Here is a 14,299-nt window from a genome sequence, read left to right as displayed (position 1 = left end):
CTTCTTTTTTGCAATCTTGAACAGAGAATTTCAATTCTGAAAATCAGTTTTTAGCCAACTTCTTAGTGTTTTTGGAGAGAGAAAATAGTAGAATATGGCCGGGACAATACTCTGCAATAGGTGCATTGTGTAGAGAAATGCTCAAAGGCCAATTAGTGTGCTGAAATGGGGCTGAAAACCAGAATTTATAGAGCTGAAATCAGCCTAGAAGGAGGCGCCTAGAGGAAGATAAAGGATGGAGGGTGTTGCTCATGAAAAATTGTGGTAGAGAGTGATTTGTGCATGACTTTTGGATCAACAAGAGTGGCTACAAGCAAAAGAGCAACTCGAGTAGATAAGAAGTGTGGAAGGGCTTACTTTACATACGTTTCTTTGAGTTAACTAACTTGCATGACTTCCTTTGGAGAAAAGTGAGCTTGCATGATTTATTTTTAAGAAACGTGAGCTTGCATGCCATAATTTTTAGGTGCATGAAAAGATAAAGCATTGCATGTTGCATGCATGTAGCCAGAAAAGCTTGCATGTCGCATGCATGGGGGTTTCTAACTGCATGTCGCATGCATGGGGATTTTTGGCCATGCATGTCGCATGCATGGGGGTTTCTCATCATGGAGAAAAAGATCATCAACCATAAATAATTGAACTGCCTTGCATGCATGGAGATAGAAAACCCGCATAAGCATGGGCTGCCTTCGAATATCAACTATTCTTGTACAAATCCATCAATACAAGTTAACTGAACACAGATTATGCAGCATACTAGCCCATGGGTGCAATCCAAGCGTCCCCAGATCCATGAGCTTCTCATGCAATGAAATCCAGGCATTGTCCGGGTGAACAAAACAATAGACAAATAAAAATAAGCCATGCACACAAATGTTTGCATTTAAACACGTATTTTGGAAGAAACCCCATCTATTTACATATACTTGACATTTACAAAGGCTATGGCATTTGGCTCTCCAAGATCCATCAAATGTCCACGGCATTATGTATTGCATTTGGTTGTCCAAGATCCATCATACGTCTAACATGCTTCTTTGCAGCCGGGATCTCATAGATACAACTAGCATACACATACATGGGAAGCTTAACCATAAACATACCATGGCTACATGTGAAAGAAAGTGAAGCAAATAGAAAACACATATGTGGGCCCAAGTACAAGACCTATAAATGCTGGAAATTGATGTTTATTGCTGAAAATTGAGCACGAGGGAAGCCCGTAGGTGCTATACAATGGTAAGAAGCAGCAGCAGCTGCTAATGACCTCAACAAGATATAAAAGAATGAGATAAACTAGGGGGAAAGGGGGTCAGCCCTTATATATTCCCCGAGAGTGCTGGTCGGCCAGCTGTAGCAGCCGACAGCAGGACACTAGCATAAAATGCTATAAAAATGCTATAAAACATCTTTAAAATGGTAGAAAAATGCTAAATAATATCTACTAAGATATGCCAATGAATGTCGATGCATCTTTCCAAGTAAACAACCCTCGGATACATGCTTAACAAGAAGCTGCAAAGGAGGTAACTCATGAACCATGTTATGCTTTTGCAACCGCATAAGAGATGGGAAATTAAGGTGACTAAACCGAGCATGCCACGACTCAATGTCACGTACAACTGTAGGGGTTGAGACTCTTGTATCATGTCATACATATCCATTTTGTACAAACCATTGCACAATGTACCAAACATGACAATAGAAGCTACACCTCGACGGTCATGAACTAAGCAACAGTGATCAAAAAACTAAACTTTAAACCCAGTTTTAGCAACAGCAGATACAGAGATGAGATTCTTACAAATTCCAAGTACATACAATGTGTCATGTAAAGTAAAAATGTCACCATGGCATGCTGTCAAATCTACATTCCCAATGCCTTTAATGGCAATGATGCATTATTAGCACACATCATTGTACCACCTTTTGGTGCATCCTACAAAGTGGCAAACAGCATCTTACATGAAGTGATGTGCTTTGTAGCACCGCTATCAAAGTACCAATCAGCATCAAAAACGAACATACAAGAAGAAAGCATAGACGGAGTACCACATGTGACAAGCAAGGCATAGCCATCATGGGCCAAGTTGGCCTCTTCTTTAGTCTCATCTATGGTAGCAACCAAACCTTGCTGCTTTTTCTTTTTCTCGCTCGCAATACACTTTTTGCATTCTTCAATGACATGTCCAGGTTTTTGTTAGAAGTCATCTCCTGTCTATGTTGTGGGTGTGCCCGCCCTTATTAGGTGTTTTCTCATTTTTCCCCACTCTACATATTTTTTCCCATTTTGCCCTATTTTTTCCTTGGCTTGGGTGGTTGCCCTGTGATGGCAGGAGGACCCATATGCTGGCCGATTGCTCCTTCAGGTCCTCGACCTCTCATGGATGCTAGCCGACTGGGTACAGTTGACCGACTGGTGGATTTGGCTGGTCGTGGAGATTCAAGTCCAGTCGGCTGCCTTTTCTATAGGCCGACTGCATGTTTGGGGCCATATAAAATGGCCCCATTGCCCCATGCCATTGTATCTTATTCTTCGGGATCTTCTTGTGTGTATAGAGCAGAGTTACACGCCTCTCTCTCTCCTTCTCTTGTGCTGTCTATTTTCTGCACTGTACTTGCCGTGTTCTCAGATTTGGTTATCATCTCCGCTGCATATTCTAACATGGTATCAGAGCCCTAGGCTCTTGATAGATCTTGGGAATTTTGTGAGCAAGAGGGGGATTGTTGCGTTGTTGATTGGTGGACTGTTTTGGACTGTTCGGGAAGAGGAGAAGCAAGAGGAAGGCGGACTGATTTGCTGGACAGCCACTTGCAGGTGTAAGTTCTTCTTTATTCCCATCCACCGACCCTTTTCAGTTACATCCCCGCAATGGCAGATTTGCTTGAGATGGCTGAGAGACATGTGAAGATCCCCACACTCCCCACGTTCCCAGTGGACCATCAGTTGGACGGGAATAACTACGGTATCTGGAAGGTAATGATGGAATCTGTTCTGGAGTCTTACGACATTGCTAATTTCATCGTTGTTGCGGTTCAGAGGTAGAGGAAGGGGAGTTACCGTCGATTCGTAAGGACCGGGAGACACAGGCACAGTTGTGGGATCGTGTCAATTGCAAGGTCCGTTCATTCATCTTCCTCAACTACACACCGCAAGTAATCAATCATATAAAGCATATGACGCTGGCCAGAGGTATATGGCAGCATTTGGCTTCTCTCTATAACAAGGTATCACCCATGAAAAGGATTTCCTTGGAAGTACAGATGCGGGTTATGAATCCTACAAAGTCATCGACGATGCGGGAGCACATTAACAAGCTGCAGGCTCTTCCACAGGAAGTTCTTCAGGCTAGGAAGGAGATATCATCAGAGGATATGGCCATCATGTTGCTGTCGCATTTGCCCTCTCAGTACTCAACATTCTACTCGTCTTTGATTACCAGTGGCAGGCTTAGCACCATCACGTGGGAGGAGCTTGTGCCCATGGTCTTGGACCAAGAGGAAAGATTCTCGAACCCTCCACAGGGCGGAGGTTCGGAGGCCTTAACTGGCCAACGGTCAAAAGGCCGTAACAAGGGCAAAGGGAAGGCTTCATCGGAGAAGTCTTCTGAGAAGAAGTCCGACTCAGACCGCGAGAAACTGAAGGCAGAGAGGACCTGTAATGATTGTGGCGAGAAAGGCCACTATTGGAGGCAGTGTCCCAAGCGGAACACCGATAAGGGTGAAGAATCCTCAGCAACAATCGTGAAGACTCCAACATTGGTGCACTTGGAGGTGATGGACACCGATGTTTCATTTTCTTCAGGCAGGGAGGAGGTTGGAGGACTCGCCGCTACAGATACTCCGGAGTGGATTCTAGACAGTGGTGCTTCCAGGCACACGACTCCTTCCTGTTCAGATTTACAGGATCTCTGTAGGTATTTTGGTCACATTCTTACTGGGGATACATCCACTATCCCAGTTCACAGTGAGGGTAGGTTGGAGATAGTTCCCGATGGCAGAGGAGGGGAGAAGCATTCCTCCCAGGTGTTGTATGTTCCGTCACTTGGTTTTCATATGTTTGTCAGTGCATCATGTTTGCAAGACTGGCATACGGGTGGAGTTTGGTGAGCATTTAGTTGCTCTCCGAGACAAGGCAACAGGCCAGGTAGCTTGGGAAGGCGGAGTGGAGAATGGAGTATACAAACTTTCAGCACTCTCTCTCCCACGTCCTCAGTTTTGTGATGAGTGGCAGTCTGGTAATGGCCACTTAAGTGTGGATACGTTGCAGGTGCAGGCTTTCCAGGACCAGATGGTGGATAGCTTGCCAGCTGATGGCAGCAGTTGGCAAGAACTTTCCAGTACAGATGTTGGTAGTGGAAACTTTACAGGTAACTTATGCTCTGATGTCTCGTAGTATTCGGGACAAAGACACTCTTGTAGATGAGGAAGTTCTTTCCACGAGGACCTCTTGGAAAGCCAGGCAGGTGACAGTTGATTACTTGCAGGAGGTGGATGTTGCACATTCTCCAAGCTTTGTGGTTCCGGATCCAGAGGGGGTTGGTTACAGGTTTCCGAAGGCCTTGAGTGGTCTTCAGCAGGTTTCCAGGACTTGGCATCCCACCGTAACAGGTGTTGATCCTTGTGAGCAATATGGTGCCTCTCTGACTCGGAAGCAGAATGGTTCATTGATTTGGTTGATGTATACCAGATTGGACGGGAGCTTCCTGCTGAGGCTATTGAGCTCATGTTTGCAAAGGACTCTTTGGGAGGCAGGATTGCGTATCTTGTGGTTTCTGCAACATGCGAAGGATTTTGGACTCTTTTACACAGGAGGGGGATTGATGGATGGAGTCCGACTCCACGGTTGGAGTGACTCAGATTGGGGAGGAGATCCAAACACGAGGAGATCTACTTCAAGTGACAGTTTTACCCTCGGCCCAGAAGCAGTTTTATGGAGCAGTAAGAGGCAGCTATCTATTGCCTTGTCGTCAACAGAGGCAGAGTACCGGGCTGCTTGTGATGCTGCTTGCGAGGTGGTGAGGTTGCAGAGGTTACTTGACAGAATTGGGTTTCCACTGGTGGAATCCTTGGTCATCCAGAGGCACTTTGTTCATGATAAGATCGTTGCTGATGACATCTTGCTAGAGTTCTGTTCGACGGAGGACAGTGCGGTGGACCTCTTCACAAAGTCGCTATCTCAAGCGTTGTTCCGACGGCACTCCAACTCCCTGGGGATGGTTCCACAACCAAGAGCTGAGAGGGGGTGTTAGAAGTCATCTCCTGTCTATACATATACACCAGGGCCTCTGTTGTGGGTGTGCTCGCCCTTATTAGGTGTTTTCTCATTTTTTCCCACTCTACATATTTTTCCCCATTTTTCCCTATTTTTTCCTTGGCTTGGGTGGTTGCCCTGTGATGGCAAGAGGACCCATATGCTAGCCCATTGCTCCTTCAGGTCCTCGACCTCTCATGGATGCTGGCCGACTGGGTACAGCTGACCGACTGGTGGATTTGGCTGGTCGTGGAGATTCAGGTCCAGTCGGCTGCCTTTTCTACAGGCCGACTGCATGTTTGGGGCCATATAAAATGGCCCCATGCCATTGTATCTTATTCTTCGGGATCTTCTTGTGTATATAGAGCAGAGTTACACGCCTCTCTCTCTCCTTCTCGTGTTGTCTATTTTCTGCAATGTACTTGCTCTTGTGTTCTCAGATTTGGTTATCATCTCCGTTGCATATTCTGACAATTTTCTGCAATAGTTACACCGTTTCTTCTTGTCCCCACCCTCTTTAGATGCAGAAGGATCTGAATGGGTAGGTGCCTTGCCCTTAGACTTAGCACTAGAAGATGCACCAGATTTCCCTTTGCCACGAAAAGAGGCTGCAATTGCTTGATCTGCAACAATCATGCTATTCCGATTTGACTGGGATTGCTCTTCTTGTAACAAGAGGGCTACCAAATCATCAAATGCGTACAAATCCGAGTTTCTCTTGGTCAAGAGCCGAAGAGTGGTAGCAAATCCTTGATAGGATTCAGGCAAACCATTGAGAATAGTAGAAACAAGTGAACCGTCAGGTATCACCTCATCAATATTGATAAAGTTGCACAATGCGAAAGCAAAACATAGGAGAGAGAGAGACATCAAAAATTGAACATCATGTTATGTAGCAAGAGGCTTTTACAATGGCAATACCAACCAACAAATGTTGTAGAACTAGTGCCTATGAATGACTGAATTGTTGGATAACAAGTGAGCGGGGAGGAGGCCTTTATATAAGGAAGGGTGAAGCTGGCCAACTGCCCCTATAGAGCTAGCCGACTCCAGCAAATAACCTGGAAATCCCCACGACTGTAATAAAATACATGAGATAAATGTCCAACCTAATACAAGGCCAATATCCCACTCAACACATGAGATGCACAAATTCTAACAAATATTGATTGACTACTCTCTCAAATCCTTAACACGAGTGAGGAATACATATATAGAATCACTCTCAGTCATATGCTCCGTGTCAACCTTTTTCCAAAGATAAGTTACACGAGCTTCATTACGGATCTAATACAAAGAGCCAAGTATATCCCATGCAAGTACATGAACAGATATGAAGAATGACTTGCCATCTACATGAGAGAGCAATCAATGCATGAGCTTGCACACCTTTAGCATCCCATCTAAGTTATTCCTATGTAGAAGAGACAGGTGCAGGCAGTGCAATCCCACTGGAACCAAAATCACTAGTCCCAACAGTGGACGCCCAAAAGTGCTCGCTGTAGGTGCACGACTAGCAAGTCTTAACTCAGCACCAGAAACACATACCCATAAATTCTTTACGACCAATACATGCTTCATCACATATGCCCACATAGGATAGTTTGTACCATCCAACTTATCCTCAACCGATAACATGCCAAACAAGTCACTGGTGTTTCCAGACACTTTCCAAGAATATGTATTCATTGACTGAACACAAGACTAACTCAAACAAAGGCTGCAACTGAATCAGAATGCCCCAAATGTCTACTCAATACATATACATATGACAAACTATCTCAACCAAGAAAACTTGCAAAGCAAACTGAAGCAAAGCATTGCAAAAAAATTGGGCAAAATGTTCCTGTAAGGCAAAAGTGCACAAATGTCGGCCAAAAACCTATAAATCTTGTAAATCTAAGAGAAATCCCTAATATTGCTCACATAGACCTGTCAATCCTTGTGAAATAGGCACAAATCTAAGCAAATCTGTGATTTTGGGTGTGAATCTTGCAAATGAGGCCAAAAGCCCCAAATTTTAACAGACAATGTGTCCAATGTGTCAATTTCAGGTCAAATCTCCCAATTCCCACAATGTTGCGTACAACCTGTAACCTATAAACCTGTATGGGCTGAAATTTTTGAAAAAAATCAAATGCCCCAAATTTTGTAGTGTGCAAGTACACTTGCAAGACGAACAGTAGCAACAGGTACTGTCTCAGCGGGGCGCGGATTTGTACGGACAGGTACTGTCAGCTGCGCAAATGCAGTATAGCAGGTACAGCAGAGGTGTACGGTAGAAACAGCCACAGGGCGGCACACGGCAGCAAGGCGGTGCTATGCGGCAAGGGCAGCTCGGCGGCACAAGGCCGCAGCTGTAGGACGGTGCGAGCAACAGGTACAAGGTAGCAACAGGTACCGACTATACGGGCTACAACAGGTCGACGCAAAGCTAAAAGTACAGTAGGTGCATGTTCAGACTATACCGGCTGCAAAAAATACAGTAGATGCAGGGCGATGGCGAGGAGCTTGCCGGCTCTGATACCAATGTTGGGTATGGTGAAAGCTCTACAAACACACAGCTCAAACAGAGATGAGCGTGAGAGAGAGTGTGCTGCAAAGTTGTACTTGATAATAATTAAGAATGTGAAGCACAAAGTACAATAAAGTCTAAGTCTAAAAGACCAACACACAATAAGTGTGTTCACACGGGAAAAAACCCGTGTCAAGCCATGGTAAAAAGTTCCTGCGAGTAGACTAGTTTCACACCAGAACTTCTATGAGGAGGAATGGTTAACAATAAAATGTGCCATTTTCGAGAATGTGTCGACCATCACCATTATCTGCATATTACTTTTTGAAGAACGAGATAAAAAGTCCATCCTAATACTTTCCCATCGTTCATTTGGTACACGAAGTGGTTGAAGGAGACCAGCTAAGCTTGTCTACTAGCTTTTATTTGCTGACAAGAAAAACATGTTGTAACAAACTTTATAACATATTGCTTCATTTCAGGCCAACATAAAAGATAATGTTTTCAGGCTCGATAAGCATGAACAATTGCCAAGAACTCCTTATCATGCACTAGATAACATGATTAGATTGTTGAATGCTTATGACTGCCAAAGGCGATCGCTCGGCCTTGTTGCATGAGAACTATGCCAGCTGCAATGTCAAAAGCATCTATAATGATCTTGAAAGAAAGATTGGGATCTATGATTGTCATTACTAGGGTTGTTAAAGCAACCTTTAGCTTATCAAAGGCGTGACAAGTATCATCTGTCCACCAAAAAGCAGGTGCTAACTTTAAACCTCTGTCAAAGGTGCTGCAATGTCGACCCAAGAATGATCTGACATCATGAATATTCTACGGTGTCGACCAATCCTTAATAACTTGAATCTTCTTAGGATCAACAAAAATTATGTGCCCAAAGTACTCCAATGATATCTTGCAAAATTCACTTTTCTAAAGATTGATCAAAAGTGCATTGTCGCGCAATATCTGAAAAACTTGATGTAGATGTCTTTTGTGCTTATCGATGAAAACATTAAAAACCATAATATCATCAAGATAAATAATCACGAACTTGTCCAAAAATGGTCGGAAAAGCTCACTCATGAGACTCATGAAAGTTTTGCCGAGACATTGGTTAACCCGAAAGACATGACCAAATACTCATAATGTCCATATTTCGTGTAGAAGGCGGTCTTGTGTTCATCAGATTGACGAATACCAACTTGATGATGTCTAGACTATGCTATGCATAAACTGAAGCTTATTGTCCTCCTTTGATCTGTTTTGTAGTTTGCTTTTTGCGACTTTTCTCTTTTGAAACTACTGAAGGATATTTTCTTGGCACAAAATATTATATATATATATATATATATATATATTGGTGGAAGAGGTCGAGTCACTGACGGTAGGTGGGTTTATCTTGAAGACGATACTATGACTGATTCAGAGGTTATTCATATATATATCTTATAGAAACGTAAGATACAAGTAGGTGATAAGATAGCTGGTAGGCATGAAAATAAAGGATAACTATCAGTGTGTTTAGACGCTAACGACTTATCGTCTCATTATCACACGTAAATGTATCAGACACAGAGTATCCCCCGGAATAAACCGCATGAACTATGTAAAAAGAAGATGAGGGAAGTGAAGTTGGTGAGGGATGGATAATCCCATTCATTATGCAATCTTTGAGGAAATATTAATGACTTGTCACTCCAAATGGATCAGAGTAGATCCCATGAAAGGTTCCCGTACATTTATATATATATATATATATATATATATATATATATATATATATATACAAAATTCCCCTTCGTCCACCCCTACACTCTCCCCATACCTCTATTGTCCTCAAAATCCCAATATACCTCGAAGTTGGGAAAGCGCAAAGCGAGCGGTTTCTCCTGCCGAAGTAACTCTGTACATAAGTATACATCATTTCAGCGAAGGATGTTGGTCCACACTTTATGGCATCTCCATTATTGAAGAAACCAAAGAACCTTACAATGAATCAGATGTTGCAGTACCCAAAGAGTTTTTTCATTTTCAGGGATAAACCCTTAAACAAAAGGTTAGACTAGAACTGAGGTTACTCGCCAAGAAGTTCTGATACAGCTCGCCAGAGGGAAAGAGGTGGCCGGATTCTCCTCTCTCAAGATTGAAATGAGTCAATGTCGGTCGATGGTGCCAAAACACTTCCTAATGTCAAATTCCAAAAACCAATATCTGTTATAGGAGGCAAACCACCTATGGGTGATCTACTTCGGCAAAAGAAACTGCTCGCTTTGAGCTTTCCCAACTTCGAGGTATATTGGGATTTTGAGGACAATAGAGGTATGGGGAGAGTGTAGGGGTGGACGAAGGGGAATTTTGTGTATAATATACATACATACATACATACATACATACATACATATATATATATATATATATATATATATATATATATATATATATGAAAAAGCTTTCCATGAGAAATTACCAATACTAGTTGGAAGGACTCAAATGGAGAAAATGTAAGACTGAGGATGGCTATATGCTTTATGAAGCCAAAGTATGAATCCTAGTGTTATGTGTGGTAAATTCTAGAAAGGCTTCATTTCAAAATGCCAGCATTCTCTCCCTCTCTCTCTCTCTCTCTCTCTCTCTCTCTCTCTCTCTCTCGTTTTGATACTTTTGACGCAGAAATCCAACACACAGAATGAAGATCCACCATCAGAAGTCCTTGCTTCTGAAACAGATTTAATTTATTGGAAAACAAACGAATACACCGTTGTTTCGGAAATTTTAAAGAAAAAGGTTATGTACACCACCAGATACTCACAGTTTGCTGGACGAGGCTTCGTCGTTGGTAGCTTGAACTGCTGCGTCCACGCTGAAGCTGCTGTGAGAGGCCTCCATGGAAACGCCGAAACCTTGCACTGCCATCTGTAATTACGATTTTAATTGTTTTTATTAAAGTGATTAGCTATCAAGACACTTTAGAAGCATTGTTATCATTAGTATTATCCAGCCATTATGTTTTTTTTTTTTGGGGGGGAGGGGGGTGCATGCCATGACTTTCTAGTATCGGAGTAGGTAGATTCGAACTCCTTGGTTTCGAATGAGAAAAGTTGCGTTGATTCTCCAAAATCTAAAAGAAATTTTAAATGGACAGAGATTTTTATTATCTCAAAGAAGTACAATCGAAATATTCTTACTCACAATCAATGGTATTTCTGGAATATTATTATAAATCTCACACACACAAGGATGGCTGAATTTTCTTCTATCTTGTTCATTTCTTTTACAACCATAACATAAAGAGATAAGAGTACATACTATATATGGGAAAGTACTCTCCTACTATAACATACAAATAGTCGGTCCATAGTGTAAACCCAACTACATGAGATGGCACAATATTATGTCATAACCCTAGTACAGCAAAGTGGTTACCACAACTATAACATAAAGATATAAGAGTACCTACAGCAAAGTGGTTACCACAACTATAACATAAAGATATAAGAGTACCTACTATATAGAAAAGTACTCTCCTACTATAACATACAAAATGGTCAGTCCATAGTGTAAACCCGACTACATGAGATGGCGTAATAATTACATCATACTCTAGTACACCGAAGTGGTTGTCACACGGCATGTAAACCATTAGTGGCATTCTCACCAACCCAACCAATGGCGTAAGGGTGGAAGCTATCATCCAGGCAAGTCATCAATGTTCACAGCACTAGCTGAGCTCAATATCTCAACACTCTCCCTCAAGCTCAACTCTACACACTGCACTCCAAATAAGCTCCTAAACTTGTGGAGCTTATGTATTCCCAATGCCTTCGTGAAGATGTCAACCACTTGGTCCTCTGTGTTGTCATACACCAAATCCACATCGCCTGCTATGATAGACTGGATTACTGGCCAATGCTACTCATGTTATCACAATAACGAATAATAGCTCTATTCATGGGCTCACCCATATCACCAAGTAGGTTCTGAAACTAAGGTACCTCACAAGCTCTCACACGCTGCAATAGCATTACTATGCCTCTATACTCTACAAGGAAAGCCATTGTGGTAGATCTCATGTCTGAGACATTACCAGCTTAATTAACATATATATACCCATGTAGTTATATCTCTCTAAACAACAAAATGCCATCACGTGATCTTATCACCTCTATACCAATAAAATACTACACCTCACCCAAATCTTTTATCTCAAACTTTTGCTTTAAAAGCATCTTGACATCATGTATGTCAACATCACTATCATGACTAGTAATCAATAAATGACTAACATCATGATTCCTCATCTGTCTTTTTCATAGAAAGTGAAAAATCTACATTGGATATCTGAGAACCAATAATATCTTGAAATCCAATGGTAATAAGATACTCCTCGATCATGCTTGACCATGCTCTAAGTGTGCCTACTTTAAACCATACAAGCCTTTGCGTGACCTGCATGGCTCTCATAACTTGGTGGCTACATCATATAAACTTTTTCTTGCAAATCACCATGCAAGAACGTATTATTTACATCCATCTAATGTAAAGCCCAACCCTTCACTGCAGTCATAGCAATGATAACTCTCATAGTTTCTTAAATGTCTCCTCATAGTCAATGCCATATATCAACAGTCTTACCTTATACCTACTCACTGCAGCCATAGCAATGACAGCTCTCACAGTTACCATTCTCGCAGTTACCATTCTCGTAACCGGGCTTACACCCACTTACATCCAATTACCTTCTTATCCTTAAAAAGCAAAGGCACTAATCCATCTGAGTTATTCTTGACCTTGTACACCCACTTACATCAACTTCTTATCCTTAAAAAGCAAAGGCACTGATTTCCATGTTACATTTGTATCCTTAAAAGCAAAGGCACTAATCCATCTGAGTTATTCTTGACCTTGTACACCCACTTATATCCAATTACCTTCTTATCCTTAAAAAGCAAAGGCACTGATTTCCATGTCACATTTGTATCCTTAAAAGCAAAGGTACTAATTTTCATGTCACATTTGTATCCAATGCTACCATCTCCTCATCCATGGCATCTTCCCATTACTGATCTCCAAGTTTCTGCTAAAAACAAGTGGGCTCTATCTCCTATATTGCTTTAACAATGTAAGCATAGTGATGGGTTGTATATCCATCATATCTCAACATGTTAAAAGAGTATCTAATCTAAGTAGACCTCCGTACACCTAAATCACTGTCAAGTGTCCTCAAAATAGTGTTGGTTCTCCATGCACCAAGAGTAGCTACATACGGAATGCCAAGCTCCTCATCAAGGGTTTTAATTAGAGACACTAGAGTCTCACCATCCACATAAGAGTGACTTGCTAGCAGATCAAGCACGAAAGGTTGATCTATATTTTCCTTCCCATTATATGATACATGTGTACTAGCACCTGTAGTACTGTTGGAGGTGGCAATTCTTGTAATTACTCTCGCATGACTGGAAGTTGTGGTGGATTATCCCATATGCAAGAGCATGGGAAGTCGAAGAGCCATATATAGGGTGTGGTGACACCTTGTCATAGATATCTCCTCCAGCCGGGTTTTTGGGGAGAGCAATGGTTGGGAGATGGGAGCTCGACCACCGACGTTGCTCAGTGCCCTCGGGTGATGTGTGTGTTGCTGTTGTGTGACTCTGACATGGTATCAAAGCTCAGCTTGTGTGGTCTTGGGCGGTCCTAACCTCTGTTTAATTGAGGTGCTCGAATTGAAGGAGGGTGTTGGAGGTGGCAATTCTCATAGCTACTCTTGGGTTATCGCATGACTGGAAGTTGTGGTGGATTATCCCATGTGCAAGAGCATGGGAAGTTAAAGAGCCATATATAAGGTGTGGTGGCACCTTGTCATAGATATCTCCTCCGACTGGGTTTTTGGGGGGAGCAACGGTTGGGAGATGGGAGCCTAACCACCGACATTACTCAGTGCCCTCGGGTGGTGTGCGTGTTGTAGTTGTGTGACTCTGACAAGTACCATGTTATAATGCATCTACATTCCTTGCATCTATCCTCAGCCTACCTGACCATGGACCAACACTCGATCCACTACTAGAGGACTCTTCTCCAAGTCCACTATAAGTACCTATGATTGTTGGTGATCTCTACATGCCAAATGCAGCATCATTACTTCTTACATCTGTATCTTTACTTGCCTTCACCAGTGCATACTAGTTGCTCATCTCATCAAATGATAGCGTCTTTACTTACTCATCAAATGGTAACATCTTTACTACTCCCATCTCACGAGTGGTAGGGTTATAGTATCTATGACCTTTCTTCTCTAAAGCATAACCAATGAAGATACATTTCTTTGCCTTTGGATCGAACTTGGTCTTACTTCATCAAGAACATGCACATATGCAATACATCCAAACATTTTCAAGTGAGATAGATCTGGTTTTATGCATGTAACCTTATGTTCAGGTATCATGCCATGAATAGTTGCAATGGGGGTCTTGTTGATAATGTAAACAACAGTTGCTATAGCACTACTGCCTTCAACCCAAAAATAATTT

General features: G+C 42.2%; 1 protein-coding gene across 1 annotated transcript in view; it reads right to left on the bottom strand.

The window, feature by feature from the left end:
• SBI1 (Leucine carboxyl methyltransferase) overlaps nucleotides 1–10,787 on the bottom strand; it is a 125,545-nt gene extending 114,758 nt beyond the window's left edge. Inside the window, exon 1 of the mRNA XM_086816003.1 lies at nucleotides 10,585–10,787. Within this exon, the coding sequence (XP_086672129.1) occupies nucleotides 10,585–10,688 (104 nt within the window). The 5' untranslated portion in view covers nucleotides 10,689–10,787. The remainder of the gene's footprint in view (nucleotides 1–10,584) is intronic.
• Between the last annotated feature and the right edge of the window lie 3,512 nt (nucleotides 10,788–14,299).

This window comes from Cibotium barometz, chromosome 2 (assembly GCF_041138505.1).
Source record: "Cibotium barometz isolate CiBa-2024 chromosome 2, ASM4113850v1, whole genome shotgun sequence".
NCBI classification, from domain to species: domain Eukaryota; kingdom Viridiplantae; phylum Streptophyta; class Polypodiopsida; order Cyatheales; family Cibotiaceae; genus Cibotium; species Cibotium barometz.
Note: the sequence above shows the minus strand (reverse complement) of the source record. Positions and strands in the feature narration are given on the sequence as shown.